At 39.9% G+C, this 16,897-nt stretch overlaps 1 protein-coding gene across 8 annotated transcripts in view; it reads right to left on the bottom strand.

Annotated features, from left to right (window-relative positions):
* Nucleotides 1–16,897, bottom strand: part of TBC1D30 (TBC1 domain family member 30) — a 67,042-nt gene that overhangs the window by 10,521 nt on the left and 39,624 nt on the right. For 6 of the 8 annotated variants that reach the window (XM_080390759.1, XM_080390761.1, XM_080390766.1 and 3 more), the window contains 7 exons: nt 14,696–14,864; nt 11,557–11,725; nt 8,516–8,621; nt 2,859–2,971; nt 2,533–2,672; nt 699–905; nt 440–496 (listed from right to left, as the gene is read on the bottom strand). In XM_080390759.1, coding sequence (XP_080246885.1) covers nt 440–496; nt 699–905; nt 2,533–2,672; nt 2,859–2,971; nt 8,516–8,621; nt 11,557–11,725; nt 14,696–14,864 — 961 coding nt within the window. The remainder of the gene's footprint in view (nt 1–439; nt 497–698; nt 906–2,532; nt 2,673–2,858; nt 2,972–8,515; nt 8,622–11,556; nt 11,726–14,695; nt 14,865–16,897) is intronic. The other 2 variants (XM_080390760.1, XM_080390763.1) reach the window with 1 other exon arrangement.

The raw sequence follows: 16,897 nt of genomic DNA, 5'->3' as shown, positions 1-16,897 counted from the left end.
AGTGTTGACTTAGAAAGATGACACATAAGTGGGAGGAAAGAGTGGAGTGGGCTGTGTTCAGCTTGTGCTGTTCAGGCTAAACCCTACGTTGCTCAGTTTGCAACTGGCAAAATAGGGTCTGTAATATGAATTGATAAATAATGGCCAGCTCAATCCTCACAGCAGTAACATTATACCTAGGTATACTGTCAGCCACAATGGAGCATCTAAGCCAGGTATTAAGCTGTGTAATTTGCCATGCCCAAATGAACTCAAAGGAGTTAGGATAATATGGACCAGCTAGGAATAGGACCTGCCACTTGGTATGAAGTATACTCATTTCCTCATTTCAGTTCTTTCAGTGCATCAGTATGTTAACTCCAAGAATGCCGAAGATACAAAAGTTTTAATCAGAGAAACCAACACAATGCACCCAGATAGCAAAGATACTTTTAAATACCATTGTTCAGCTGGTCCCTGGGACCTAAAAAAATCCCAGGGTCATCATCTTCAGGTCCTGATAAAAGAAAAAAAAAAAATCACCCTCTCATTTACAATCTGTCTGTATGAAGTAGTACCCACTATTGTGGTATATATTCCATCAGTCTCTGTTGGCTTGCCTATTTAGTTAAATGTAAAAGAATGTTATTTGCTTTGTCTCCTATGATGGAAGTTAGCTTGCAATAAATAAGTTAATGAAGCATGTCTTGATATGTTACCTGCTCTGATATACACATGGTGAACCTGCTGCTGCTGCTTTTTCTTTATTCTGGTATATTGCTTTTTCAGTGCATTAATATCAGTGGTCATACGCTCCATCATCATGCTGTTAAAAGCAGCATGATACTCGCTTCGGCAAGAGTCTATTGCTCCTGGACTTAATTCCGCAATGTTACTGGAACCAAGACTTTGTTCTTCATTCTGATCTGCACAGAGTGGGAATAAAATGGAGGTGAGGAGTAAATTGGCATACTCAAGAGTTCCACAGATTATCTACAAGAGAAACCCATGTCTGATTCCTATCGTCCTATTTAAGTGTAGTCTTTAATTAAAAAAATTATAATATGCATATTTAACAAAGCTGCACTATTTATAGTTAAGTATTACCACTGTTTAAGAATAGCAAGGGTTTGAGGACAGTTTAAAGAACAAAAGTCAGTTAATCTAGTAATGCTAAATTACAAGCACAGTTTTTCAATTACCCAAAAGCACATCAAGCCATTACAAAAGTACTTTAGAAACTGATTATTAAAGACACTCAGTTGGTCAAATAGAAGGCTAACAATGCAAATTATGAAATACATTAGTCAAGCAGGCATGAGATTAAACAACTAACTTAGTGATACCAACAAGAAGCCTCAAGAAACAGTTATAGCACCACAGGGAGAAAGCTGCTAGTAGCACTAAAAGGGATCACTGCAGAGCAGCTGAGGATCAAGCAACTCGAGAGAGTCTCTCATCAACAGCTGCAGAGCAACAGCAGCAGCGCTATTTATTTTCACAGCTGTTTCTGATGCACCACCAACCTGGCACTCCAGGGTCAGGGGGGCAATTCTTTTCCAAGGGATGTTTATTTGTCTTTGGCTCAGTTTGCAACAGCAGTTTGATGTTCTAAGTGCTAGCTTGAAGCTGCACATAGAGACTTAGAGTCCCTCAGGAAGGGAAAAACAAAACACCACAGCAATCAAGAGGAAAATTGCAGCTTACAGGTCTCAGCAAAACCAAGCCACAAGAATGATGATGTGTAATCGGGTAACTGACTGCTATGTCAGCCTGGGGTTTTTTGGGGGGAAGGCGGGGGTGGGTTGAGGATAAGGAACTATAGCCTCTCACGGAATATTATAAAAACACTGTTGACCCGGTACCATTTCATAGAGCCTGTTGCAAGTTAATAAATGATCTGCTTTTCTTGTATGGATCAGAATTTTGTTCTGCTTGTAGAGCTTGCACAGATAAACATAAAATGCTGTCAGAAATTTTATTTCAACATGGGGGGATTTGTTTTGTCAGAACACCCTAAACCGTACCCAATTTTTTAAAAAATCATGAATATACCCCAAACATACAACAGTCTGAAGGTTTGGCCAAAAGGGCAGTGAAACGACCTGCAGAATTCACTCACTGCTGATAGGTTCCAATATTAGCCATGCATATGCTAATAAATGTCAAGATTATTTAGTACACTCTTCAGAAAATGCTAACTACCTAACAGCTGTCTTAGAAATAAGCATGGATTTAGCGTGGACTTTTTCCCACATGTGCCTTTTTTTGTGGGTGAGCAACACTATGGGGTTGGATTTTTAGTCATTACTGCAGCCAAATCCTTAACCCACACTGACATTTACTATATACATACAACCTTCAAAACTTGACTTTGAAGACATCTTAATGGACATCTAAATGGCAGAGCAAGCCATTTGGTAGCTGCTGTAATCTCTACATGAATATAAAATAAAATTTTCATAGCAGCTTTCACAGTGGAAGCTACAGACAATTTCTGCAAGGTCATGCAGATTTAACTATGTTTTCCAAAATGAACAAAAGCACTTTTACCTTTCATCTGTTTTTGGTATTTTTGGAGCTCTGGTGCCAAAAACCCACTTAATGGTCCAAGACAGCCAATTGCATTGGCAATTGAGTCCTCATCATCTAGGTCATTCTCCTCATCACTGTCTCTGGTTCTGCCTAGCCTTCTGTCAAATGAGTAAATAAGAGAAATAAAAAAAAAAAAAAAAAAAGAGACATTCTTAAATATGATCACTACCAAACATCTTTATCTTCTTTAGGAGCATACAAGGAAGGATGCCACCTGCCTTTCCACTATCTGTGTACGGTAAGCAATAACCCTATATACCATAAGCAGTGCATTTCAAACTTACCCTGAAAGTGAAGTTGATTTTACTGCTGCAGGGAAAGGAGTAATGTTGTACGTGTATTTCTCCCTTAATTCTGCCAGTTGTGGGAAGGGAAACTGAGCCATGGTATACACAGTCTAGGGGAAAAAAAAAACCACAGCTTTTAAAATTTTCATTTTAATTAACAGTCCCACAGAAGATTTCTCCATGAAGAGACTGTCATAGTCTTGCAGGATTAAATGCTGCATTCTCATGTGTTGTAAGAAAATGGAAATAGTCCAGTTTTATGATTCAGTCAGTATCTCCCGTGAAAAAACATAAAATCTGACTCACTAGAAAAATACCTGGTTCAGAGGAAAAAATAAAAATGGAACTGATAACACGAGATGTAGTGTCCTTTTCCACTCCTACTTACTTAATAATCATTGCCAATCCCTTCCTTGCCAGCACACTGGAAATCATCTTCCTCCAATTATGATTTCACTTACATGAATGCATCACTGAGGTTTTGGGGATCTCCTAGAAGACCTACATTTCTGCTCAAGTATTCAATAAGGTATTGACACTAGCACAGATAGGAAGGAGCAGATGCTCACTTGATGTGGACTGTTAATAGACCCATTACTTCACCTGTGCAGCCCCAAGAGCTTGTGTGAAGGAAACCACTTCAACACAAAAGTTATGGCCAAAGAGGAAGTACCCAACATTATCCAGCTAACCTTTCTCCTCTTGGTTTCTGGTTTTGATTGTTGTTTTCTGGGGGCTTTTTGTGGTTGGTGGGGGTTTTGGGAGGTGGGTAGTAGTGGTTGTTTTTTAAAAGAAATAAAGAAAATTGTTCTATGGTGAAGAAAGAAACCTCTCTGCAACTCTCTGAACTCAACATGTCCCTATAACTTAAAAAAGGCCATAAGAAACTCAAATACATTTTATTTACTTCAATACTTGGAGTATAAGAAGATAATCAGTTGGAACTGCATTTTCTTTGAGCATTATTTTTGCTTCAAATAATTTTGTAATAGCACATCGTGTGTCACTAGACAACCTGGCATAAAGACACATCATATTCATTGCAATATCACCGCTGATTCATTCCTACTAATTTTAGTTGCCTTTTTTTTTCCCCCCTGCTTTTGCACACTTACTATTCAGGACTTTCAAATAACTGACACAGAATTCACTGGGAGTCTCCATGTCAAAAGCAAAACCTAAAAAATAACCGAAATTTCATTTCTCATAGTCTCTTTGAAATATTGTAGCTTTTCCCATCTTGAAAATTACATGTCTTCTGAAAGACAGCAACATAAAAATTTCTCATTAGCTATGACAGGTAATCTTCACCTCCCCCCGCTATTATTAAGTCAGTGACATTTTGATCTGAAGGCAAACAGCCTCAATTAAGATGAAAGGAAATTTTTAACATTTTCTACATAATCCATTCTTGAACCACGCCTTACCTGTGCTAAATACATTAAGGAAAATCACAAACATGAATTCAGTACTAGACTTTCCTGACAGAAAAAGGAAAAAAAAAAAGGTTTCACTAACAGCAATGATATAAGCAATGAGAAGCAGGATGGACACTCCTGGCTGTATCAGGAGCACAGCAATAGTGTAGCTCAGCTGGCTTCTGCGTGAAAATGTTTTTACAGTTTGAGCCATGCACAGATGCTAAGGCAAGGAGGATGCCTTCAAAAAAACAGAGCATGAACTGAAGCTTTGCCACTCCATGAAACTACAACGCTACTGTGAAAGACAAATATTCCCTAGGCCATGAACGGTGATATTCTGGCAGTCTATCAGACGAAGGAATTTTATGATGTGGAGAAAGACCTACCTCCGGTCCAATGTGTCTGCCTGTTTGTTTGATCTCCACCACACTTTCCTGTTTTCTCTTCCCCCATATGTCTCAACTCTCTCCCTTCACAGAGAAGGAGGTGTGTCTGGAATTTATTTCTACTATTTATGTCAACAGCCTTTTCAGATAAAGGGTAACTAGCATATGAAACAAGTTAAGTGAAACAGTCAACTCAGAGTCCTTCATTTACTCCTTGCACCTACCATTTTAGATTATGCTTTTAGCTTTTGCCTGTCTCCAGTCTGTGTCTCTTCCAGATCCTGTGGAATTTCCTTCATGTAGCATACATGGTTTTACCTTAATTACTTGTTATCGTATTATAACTGGAGGCCTTGCTTGCCACCTGGCTAAGAGATCCACAAATTTTATGCTGATGCAAGTTCCACTGGAAATCATTTAAAAAAATACTATAATCAACACCTGTGATCTTCTCACAGCAACGTTTCAGAGTCAAAGCATCCTGTTCTCAGTTTGTACACAGCCTTGGATGCTATTTGGTTAATTCTGGTGAAACTGCCAGAGAGCAACACAGCACACACGTATGAAGCATGATGCAGCCAAACATATTATCTTACTTATGGCCATAAGGGACAGATTCTGAGAACTGGAAAAGCAACAACAAGAGAAATAACCTCTCTTTTCACCTTAAATCAGTAGCATTTGTCAATCCTTTGCCTTACCCTAAAAATGCAAAGCCATCTACACCCTCAGCAGAACACCATACAGAAGGCAATGGGCTGTGGCTTCCAAAAAGAGGGTAAGCAGTTTTGCATACAGCTCAAACAAACTTATCCCACACTTTGGTTTTAAGGTTCTTCTCTCTTTTCACTAAGAAAACAAACCAAAAAGCAAAAGCAAACACAGAAGAAAACAGACAAACTGCTACTCAGGTAGAAAGTTAACAGTGAACACCATCAGATCAGGGTAACTGTCTATGGGAGATAGTCTAAAATGTTAGGGTGCTACAGAGGGATTAATCCCTGTTCCCCTCCACCACAGTAAACATACAGGGATGCCTCTCTTTTTTCCTGTTTGCTTCTCATCTCCCCAACACTGCAATGCTTCTAGGTGTGCAAGATGAATTAGTTTAGCTGCTTATAAAAATGCTCACTTTCTGAGAAGGCATGAAAGCATGTACTCAATCTAGCACATGCTGTTTAGAGTATGTGCAGATACCTGGTGTACAGCCTTCTGTCTCCATGTTAGAATCAAAGTTTATTAATAGGTCAATAAAATGACATTACTGAATACTGTATTTAACTTCACCCAGCCTAGCATCTGAGGTGTACAGCACTTATCCTTTATTTACCTAAACTGTTCAATCTGAAAAAGAAGGAAGCTGTAGGCTGGCTTGCTCCTCCAGCCCTGCCATGCTCTCCTCAGCACAACATCATAAGAAATCCTGCAATGCAAGGGACAAATCTGCAAAAGCTTTAAGCCCTCGATCCTAGGCATATGTACTGTCTGCATGGGAGGAAAGGAGGCATTTTTAGTGATAAACTTGCACCAAATATACGTGCTAGTTAAGAGAATGAGGACAAGAGTCCTCTGATCTACCTTAGACATCTGCTCTGTCAACACTTGCCCCTGAAGGATCAACCGTACCTCCCTCCTTGAACTCCCAAAGGAAACAGGCCTTTTAGAGCACAAGTTGTTTTCTAGTGGAAGAGAAGTGCCTGTTACTCTCTGATAGTTTAAGTGAGCCTGGACAGGTAGTTCAGATGCAAATGTGTCACTCAAGTCTAAAGAAAAAAAGATGATTGCCACCCACAACCTTTATTGAAATGTGTAGGGAAGGGAGAGTAGGATTTTAATCCTTTCCCGCGGTAAGGTACTAATCCTCGAGCCACCTTGTGAAAAGTATTAGATGTAAATTCACCATTCTGATTTTGATTAGGGGGAAAAAAAGAAGAAAAACCAACAACCTGAACATTCTGAAAACAAAACAATCTGAACATTCATTTCAGGCTGACTCCTCTGAAAAAGCCTAAAGCAATTCAAAAAACAGTGTCTTCAAACATCCTGGATCCTTTTGTTAATGTAATGGTGCATATTTATTATCCTACTCCAACACAGGGAAAATTGTTCAAATGCAGCAACCAGACACGTGGTGGCATTTATATACCCTAACAGTAAACTCTTGTAGTGCCTAATTCTCTCCGCTTCTGGTAAAGAGAGCCTGGAGCAAACACCTCTGAGACTGCTACACTGCCAGTGCCTGCCTTTGACTTGAATAATGCAATCTAAACTATAGTGTGGTTTCTTCAAGGGCATGCATAAACCAGACACACTGCTGCTCTATGCAGAAAACGTAAACCTGCCACGTTCTCCCTATCAATGGCAGTGCTATCCTACTTAACACTCCTGTCAGTGTCACAAAATACACGTGTACACTATGGAAACACATATGCTTTGCACCAAATTCTTACTTTCTGCTGAACCACAAAAAGACTGCTAATTTGGTATACTTGTAACAGCTAAAGTCTTTCCATCCCTCCAACCAGTAAGTTACCTATGCCTTATCTTCTATTACACACAAGGGCAAAGAAAGAAATCCACATTGAGTCACTAAAGCCCACTTGAGCTTCCCCAACATTATTCTTTGTCATAAATGCCACATCTTGGGTTTCGTACTACACTTGAGACTAGGAACTGAAACCCAATGAATATGAGAAGGATCAGCTTGTGCTGCCCTTCTCATGCAACCTCAATATCTGAACTGTCTTGTGAGAAACCTTAACACATGTAAAAAAGCATATGAGTACCTCTAAACTGCTACATTCACATTTTTGAAGCAAAACAAAGCCACAGTGCTTACCTCTCCCATTCCTAGAGCTTGCTCATCAGAGAAAACAATGACAATAACAAAAATTAGAAAATCTGAAAGTAATCTTTTACTCCAGGACAGTACTTCACCAAACTAGGGAACCATACTATCCCAGATAGTCAATAAGCTTTGCTTCCAATAATGGGTAACAGAAGTCACCTGCTAACTACTGTTACTAAACTCATGCAACTTCATAGACTGAGACTGAATTTTTTCCTTCCTCTATGACAAGTAAAAAATATCATGTGAATTGTGTGCTGTATTTGCACCCATATAATCACCATGCTCTAACTCATCAAAAGCAAAGTTTCAGAACTGTAGCATCACGTCTTTATAAAACTAAGTAGACAACACCTCAAGGATATCACAAAAAGAAGCATAAGTGCTTATCAACAAAATCGTGTCTGTGACACTAAAGGCCCTTTCCTTTCCTATAACAATGTAGATCTTTGTTCTTGTACTATGATGTATGCTTTAAGAATTCAGGGACTGCAATTATCTACAAATGTCTTTGTTTATAGTTCACTGATGACTGTTCATGGCTTTTTTTAAATCATGAAGGATATTTTTTTCCCTTCTCACTTGATAAACTTTTGTCTCCCACAGTGTCTGCAGAATGAAAAGGACACAGTGTAATAAACGACCAAAACATAAAACAAAAGAACACCCTAAAAATTATGACTACTAAAAGATTCTACCTCTTACTTGCATAAATCCAGATGGGCATTATATCACAACAAATTTTCAGTTGTCAACATACAACCAATTTTTATCAAACAGAGCCTAGTGGTTGTCTATAATTAATGTCCACAATAAGACTGTACTTTTAGCTGCAGGCCACCTATTTGTTTCATTGACATGCCAGCTCAACTCATTTTCTTAAACTTTTATACTTGAGAGAGTTTAGGTTTCTGCAGCATCTGAACAAAAATGAAATTTGTTAGAAATCAGCATCTGAATGATGCAGAGAAAACACAAACAATAATCACGATTACTCACCTGCATGAGTTCATTGCTGTCAATCAGACTGTCTTCCAGCATCTCCTGGGTCAGCTTGCCCATAGTACTGTAAAACTCATCTGCAGTTTCACAACACTCTATTTGCCTACGTCAAAACAAATGTTGGTCTTTTATTTTACTTTTACATACAATTATACACCTCCAAACCAAATCTGAACTTTTGGTCATAATAAAATACGCGCTTACATTAGTCATCTTAATTCTTAAGTTTATTGCAATGCTCCCTACACTTCCCAATAATAAAACTGTGCACATCACATTGGAAATGCTGGTGCAGTAGAAGGATGTACTGAGCACAGCTTACTGTCCTGACTGCTCACGATAAAGAACTGATGCGTGTCCAAACGGCCTCTGCCTCTTTCACTTCTGCAATGTAAGAAACAATAAACCCTGCCTCCTACTAGCACAAGGAAGCTCTCCCACCACCTCAAAAAGGGAGCATAGAGATTTTCTGACTGCTTTATCACCCATTCTTCGCTATGCACTAAACAGCTGAATTAACTCGTTGAACTGTGTTTTGGCCAGACAAGACCCTATTTGCTGGCCAGAAAACATTCCAGTAAATTAAATACAGGTGTATTTATATAATGTCATTATATTCAAAAGAGCTTAGCTCACATAACGCAGAATGAAGGAAAATTCACTCTTATCCTGCATATTTGTGAATGCTGTTTCTAAATTAGAGACGCAGACTTCTTTAGTTTGATTTTGGGGGTTTTCTTTTGGTGGTGTGTGTGGCTGGTTTTGTTCTTGGTTTGGGTTTTTTGGTTGTTTTTTGTTTGTTTGTCTTTTTGGGATGGTAGTGGGTGGTGTGATATTTGTTGGGGTTTAATATGAATAATATGCTTTCGTGAGTTGCTCAGTTGCTGAACATCCTCTTCCATCAAGTGAAAAATTTGTTTTACTTCTATCTCAAACAAGTACATTGCTAGCTACATATTGTAGCCTCCCCTGCATAATAGCTTCCAGAACGATCAAAAAAGTACACTGCCTTTTTTGTTAAGGAGTAGAAGAGGAAGCTTCCCTTGATCTTCAGTGTCTATAGGGAACAACCATTGAAATATGAAACCGCTACTTAAATCTTAACCTAGTTTAGCTAAAAGAATGATTAAGTCATGGTTTTGTTTTGTTTGTTTTTTTGTTTTTTTTTTTAAAAAAAGAGGGAGAGAGAGACAGAGTGTGGAAAGAATGGGTATGTAGCCAGTTATCACAGATTTTCTGCTTACCTTCCCCAATACCTTCAGTTTCTCATGACCTCTACAAACTGCTTTCTTTACTGCAGCTATTTTTAACTCCCCCATTCCTTCAGTCTACCTCAAAACAGAAGTATGACTGAACACCCACACTTTAGGAAAAGCACTTCTCACCCCATTTTCATGCCTAGAAAGATAGTCTTGAGAAATATGAAGATCATGAGACTATAGATCACTGCTTCAGGCCCCACTTCTTTAAATCTCCCCTGTACTATTTCTAGTAGAGAAGAAAGAGGAACAAAATCAGTGTCTTCTCCCAGCAAAACCACAATGCCCAATCCTTTACTTCATCTCATTTGATATCACTAATCATAAACTTACTGTATTTGAATGAATTCTTGTTCAATTTTAGTGACTCATTGTCTTCTGGATCTCTGGTTATACCATCAGTTTCCATTTCTGCTAACTGTCCCCAAATCTGCCAGACCTTCTCCCATTCTCCACAAACAACAGTTAAAAGGTGTGCAGTGTAATCAGCTTATTCTTTTGGACATATTCTTACAGATTTCTTCATTCTGTTCCTTCAAGTTTTTATAAAATGCATTTCATTTTTGCTTTAAGTTTTATGGTAAAATCGTCAAAGCAGTGACTCTTTTTTATCTGAGTTGGAACATTTGTAGTTACAGCTTCAAAGTGCACAGAGATCCACTGCAATAGAACCTTTTATCTAAAGGTATAGTACAAAGTAATAAAGCACAATGGGCCTACATACAGCTTAATCCTAATGCAAATGATTCATGCAAGTTTAATTCACAAACTGAACAAATAAAGCTCTGGGGAAATTATTGTTCTTCAAATTAAAAATTAAATATACTAAACAAAGTCTCTTACAATGCTACTGGCCTGCAGTGCTAATTTATTCAGAAAGAAAAAAAGAAATAAAGCGTTCAAGGACAGAGCTGAACATAAATCCCAGTGGTCCAGTCTCAGGGAAAAAAAGAAGGTGAGTGTTGACAGGCATCACACAAAAAATTTGATGCAGCTGCTGATGCCAGCTGAAAAAGGTTTCCAGCTGAACTAACATCCGCTTGACCTGTCAGAGCTCACACCTCCCACTGAAGTCAGTGACAAAACTTATTTCTCCAGGAACACTGCACACTCTTTGGAATGCAAATATTTTCTACAACAACAGAGGAGTTTAGAACTAACCATCTCTTGTGTTTTGTTCTGTGTGGTGAGTTTCCAAGGCCATAAAGGGCTATAATAAAAATTCGGCTAAAATGTGCTTGAAAGCCGAGTTTTTCAGAAAAAAATTTTTGCAGGTCTTACCAAAAGAGTGATCAGGTGTTACACTGATTTTGTTAACACTGAACCCTTTTCTTAGGTATAGCCAATGGGCTCAAATCCTTAAGTGAAAATAAGGGAATTAACACTCCCAGCTTCAGGTACTCAACTAAATTAGCTCATCATCCTCAAGTCTCTCTGTATGTCTTTGCACAGAGTTTATAGCAGCTACCTCAGATGTCTATTCTCTGGGAAGTCCAACCAACTTTTTACCACAACATGAAGATGTTACACACAGACAATACAAACAACCGGAGACATTTCCCGCACCAAGGGTCAATTACCATGCCCATTCTGACATGACATCAGAAGCACATGTTTTTGGGGAAGCCATACAGGCACTTTGTGCAGCTTTTTCAAAGCAACATTATTCTCCTGAACGATCACATATTGTTTAGAATTGAGAACACATTCTTCAGAACAACGTAAGTTACACATATTGCTCATACTGAAAAGAAAAATCGGATTAAAATGACCACTTACTCTCCTAACTTTGCCCAGATAGCCAAAGCTACTCTCAGTATAATTTCAGAGCCTTCAAAGAATACTGAATCCCAGATCTTCAGAACTGTATGGTTAGGCAAGCAAGTAGCAAAGAGTGTCAGAAACCACTGCATTGTGAAGACATTTGTAAGCGGGGGTTCATATCCTCCTGAAATAATAAATGAAATATTTTTTTTAAAAAAATGCTTAAATTGTAATTTACTATTATTTTACAAAGAGTATAAACTGCATACTGAAATCCACCATACATTAGAGTACCTCTATTATTGCTCAAAACTTACTTAGCCTGCAGCTGTCCAAAGAGAAGCTGAGAAAAAGCGTGATAGGAAAATGACATACTTAGCCACCTTTCATTCTTCTGTGCTGCAAAGAGCTCCAAGCAACAGCATTGGTTTTGGACTGTAAACCTTGGAAAACGCCACCACGCTTTTTTATTTTCTCCTTATACCAGAAACATTGCTTTTCCTTCCTCAAAGCCATACGAACCGAAAGCTTTCATTAAAAAACAAAACAAACCAAACCCCACACCAAAACCAACCAAAACCCTCTGCATTCCTTCAGAAACTGATCGCATAAGAAGTCTTTATCTACATGAAGGTGAAAGTGACTGTTTTGTAAAGTCTTACCTATTGTTTTAATACCCTGATGCGCTGCCAGCTTGGCAGAAGCAACTAACACATTCAGTTTTCCTTTTGACTTGTTAAGTTTCAAACAAGATTTAGTATTTCAGCCTGAAACTCTGAAGCTTTACTTTCTTGTTATGCTCAGAGATACTTTGTGCATCCTAGTATCAACTGATGCACTGAAGGTCGTGACCAAATAGGCTGCTGCCAGTGAAAACCCTTTCAAAAAGCAAATACTTCCTTCTTGATTTTTAGACAGTTTGGACACAGTCACTGTTTATTTACATGTGACATGTTAGCAGATCTTTTCCAAGACGGAACTCAGGGTGCACTTAGCTTCCAGACTGAAAAAAACCCAAACCCAACCAACCAACAACAAAAAGCCCACCATCTCCAAAACACTCCTAAATAGAAGACTGAATCTTGCTTAAAAAAAGTAAAAAGTCTGGAGGGAATGCTATACCGGAAAAAAAAAAAATATCACCGTGCAAAGCCAGTTTTCAGGTAGCAAGCCAAGACATACGGCTCAATTTTGCACCTGTGAATTGCTAAAGCACCCAGGTGAAGAAATACTAACCAGTCGCGATTCGGCTCTCACATTGTAACTCTTCCCAGAACAACTATGTAAGCTAGCAATCACAAGAAGCAACGGCAAAAGAGGTATCTTGAGCTAAGTAAAAAAAAAAAAAAAAAAAAAAAATCAAGGTAGCTCTTGTACTAAGCTGTGTGTTACAGTGTTGTCACTCCATACTTTTTTATGTCCTTGTCAACATGATTCTGTACACAGTCAGCAGTGGAACCAAGTTATTTCCCTTTTAATTTTTCCTGAGAGCATCACCTATTTATGTTAACGTTATCAATAATGAAAACCCATCATCTTTCACTTTAAGAATGCATTAACAATTACACAAAAATTTATCAACAGCCCTGGCAAACTAGAGATATCCCAGAAGACTGGAGATTAGCAATGTGACGCCCATCTACCCCATCTACAAGAAGGGCAGGACAGAAGATCTGGGAGACTACAGGCCTCTCTCTCAGCCTGACCTCAGTGCCAGGGAACGTTGCGGAGCAGACCATCCTGAGCACCATCATGTGGCACATGCAGGACAACTGGAGGATCAGGCCCAGCCAGGGCTTATCAAAGGCAAGTCCTGCTTGACTAACCTGATCTCCTTCTACAGCAAGACGACCCATCTAATGGGTGAGGGAAAGGCTGTGGATGTTCTCCACCTGGACCTTACTAAACACTTTAACACCATCTCCCACAGCATTCTCCTGCAGCAACGGGCTGCTCATGGCTTGGACAGCTGTGTGCTACGCTGGGCAAAAAGCTGGCCGGCTGGCCGAGCCCAAAGAGTGGCAGCAAATGGAGTTACATCTGGCTGGCGGCCGGGCACAATGGTGCTCCCCCGGGCTCAGTACTGCGGCCAGTTCTGTTTAATATCTTTATCAACAATGCGGATGAGGGGATCGAGTGCACCCTCACCAACTTTGCAGGTGACGCCAAGCTGGGTGGCAGCATTGATCTGCCAGAGGGCAGGAAGGCTCCGCAGAGGGATCTGCACAGGCTGGACGGATGGGCCGAGGCCAACGGTATGAGGTTCAACGAGGAGCAGTGCCGGGTCCCGCACCTGGGTCACAACAACCCCACGCAGCGCTACAGGCCGGGGCAGAGCGGCTGGGAAGTGCCCGGTGGGAAAGGACCTGGGGAGGCTGGCTGGCGGCCGGCTGGGCATGAGCCAGCAGTGTGCCCAGGGGGCCAAGAAGGCCAACACCATCCTGGCTTGTGTCAGAAACAGCGTGGCCAGCAGGACAAGGGCAGTGACTGTCCCCCTGTACTCAGCACTGGTGAGGCCGCACCTCGAATCCTGGGCTCAGTTTTGGGCCTCTCACTGCAAGAGGGACGTTGAGGTGCTGGAGCGTGTCCAGAGACGGGCAGCGGGGCTGGTGAGGGGTCTGGAGCACAAGTCTGATGAGGAGCGGCTGAGGGAACGGGGGTTGTTTAGTCTGGACAAAAGGAGATTCCAGAGAGACATTACTGCTCTCTACAGCTGCCTGACAGGAGGCTGTAGGCACGTGGGGATCAGGCTCTTCTCCCAGGTAACAAGCGACAGAATAAGAGGAAATGACCTCAAGTTGTGCCAGGGCACGTTTAGGTTGGATATTAGGAAAAATTTCTTCACTGGAAGGGGTGGTCAAGCATTGGAACAGGCTGCCCAGGGCGGTGGTGGAATCACCATCCCTGGAGGCGTTTAAAATGCACACATGCGGTGCTTAGGGACGTGGCTTATTGGTGGACTTGGCAGTGCTGGGTTAACTAGGTTGGGTGTGATGATCTCAAAGGTCTTTTCCAACCTAAATGATTCTGTGATTCTATAAAATATTTATTCTAAGCAATAACTCATGTAAACACTTCAAAGACTGTATTTTTAGGCCAGTGCTCAGATGCAACAATAGCAAAAAGGAATTAAATAGCGTTTTGTTGAACCTACCTCCACTTTCTCTGTTAGCAGCTCTTTGCAGTGTGTCTAAATGCTGGGACAGTTCAGGAAGCTTCATTCGTAAAAGATCTCGGAAAACAGCCATATCCACAGAGAGAGCGCGAAGATTATTGACAAAATAGCTATCAGGAAGCACCTTATCAATGAGGTAAATCATGATCTGTGGGGAAAATGAAATATTACTATGTAGGAGTTACAGAGCCGATTATTTTCTAGGAATAACTGAAAAAAATATAGAATTTCAAAGTTACTTGTTCAGTAAAAAATGGTTCAGAGCCAGTGGCAACACATAGCTCTGGTACCTCCATTTATATGGGGAGAAAACACTATCGTTTTAAAAACTCACAGGTACTAAGTATCCACAAACAATCAAAGTGAAAGGCCTCTTGAGGCTGTCCAGAATTTATGAATCGTTAATGACCAAAATCAATGTCACAGCAAGCTATGCCCAAATTGGAAGCATTACTCAAACCAAAGGCAACATTTGACACTTCTGATGCTTTATGTGTTTATGAGATTCTTCACACTGTTGGGAAGTTCCACTGTCCCTTCTCTGGTTAACTGCCACAACTAGAAGACAGATCTTCTAAATCATCTTGTCTCCCCCTCTCCAAAATATAAGATACTGTTCTTTAAAAAAACATTCTCCACACTTTTTACTGTGATGTGTTACCATGTGCTGCACTTCATCTTGTCACTTTAAAAGGTGCTAAATTAAGCAGCATGAGACATTTTAAACAGACATCTGTTTCAAGTGAGATAGCTCAACTATATGGGTGGTAATGTTATTAACTGGATACTGTCAAACTTCTGAGAATGAACAAACGCAACAAAGAAATATACAGAAGCTGATGTACACCATCAGCCCAACAGAAGATGCTGACCTTCATTTTACGATCTCCATGGCCACTCTACAAATCATATCCAGAAAGCCTGCATGCAGTCATCCCATCTGCTTCAACTCCTTATTAGTCTTTTGTTAACATTTCAAACGTGCCCGCTTATCATCTGTTCCATACAGCCTCTAATGCTTGAGGGGAGCATGGCACCTTCATACAGAGGAGACAATCCTGCCAATCCCTCCCTTTTCACAAGATGCCCGCAAAAATAGCTTGGCAGACACTGAAGTTCCAAAAGCACAACCCTACAGTCTTATTGCTCCCCCTTCTCTCCCTGCTGCTTGTGACCACGTACTACCACTTGTCTTTGCAAGATTTTTTCAGGCAGTAACAGTCTTCTGTTACATGTTTTAAAGCATGTAGATCAGTAGTCAATACAGGCAAATCAACAGGTTTTACACATTTTTGATGGGGTTGGTTTTGTTTTCTTTTTAAGTTTTAAGGGTTGAAAAGAAACAGGTGACCAACAAGTAAGCTGGAGTCTCATATTTTGTCAGATGCCTTCCCTAACCTTTGCTGAATACTGGGTATACCTTATTGCCTTTTAAAAACACACTGTACTTTGTTCAGATATATTTCAGCCAATGGAAGAACAATTTAATATAGCAACATTAACTTACAACTATGCTATCTGTGTCTTTATTAATTTCTTATGAAGAATTATGACATAAGCCATAAATCCCTATGTTAAAGAAACCATTTTAAAAAGGCTTTTGCTCCCTTCCCACTGAGTGGTATTACTTCAGAAATCTCAGGTATATGAAAGTGCAGGAAAGAACAGAAAATTTTTTGCAACACTGAAGTCCATTCTGTTTCATTGACATGTGAATTGTTTTGAGAATGGTGGGGTTTTTTTTAGAAAAGCTGATATTTATCAGTTTGCAATAGATACTTTCTTTATGACACATCTCTACATACTTATTTTTATTTGACTTTGTAATATATCCCCACAATAACGTGCAAGAAAAAACCTTTTTACATTTCAGTATCTGAGATTTTTATGCTTACTTTGATAGTTTCTACATATACACACTGTGATTTTCTTGCTTACCATAGTTTCAGTAGGCTACCTTTGAGGTGTTCTTCAGGGATTTAACTTATACATGCTTGCCTCAACTACTGAAAACTCAAGCATCCCTGGCTGGGCATTGACTGAAGCTACCCATGTTGGGTCCTCTGCGGTTAAAGCTCCATGGTGTCAGTAGTGCCAGCTGTTTCCCAGCCTCTGGGAGACACTTTCCAGACACAGAGCTTTTGTTTATAACATCCTTCCCAGAAAAGGGACCTGACTGAC

This window comes from Falco punctatus (genome assembly GCF_963210335.1).
Source record: "Falco punctatus genome assembly, chromosome: 6".
Taxonomy (NCBI): domain Eukaryota; kingdom Metazoa; phylum Chordata; class Aves; order Falconiformes; family Falconidae; genus Falco; species Falco punctatus.
This window is presented reverse-complemented; position numbering and strand designations above follow the sequence as displayed.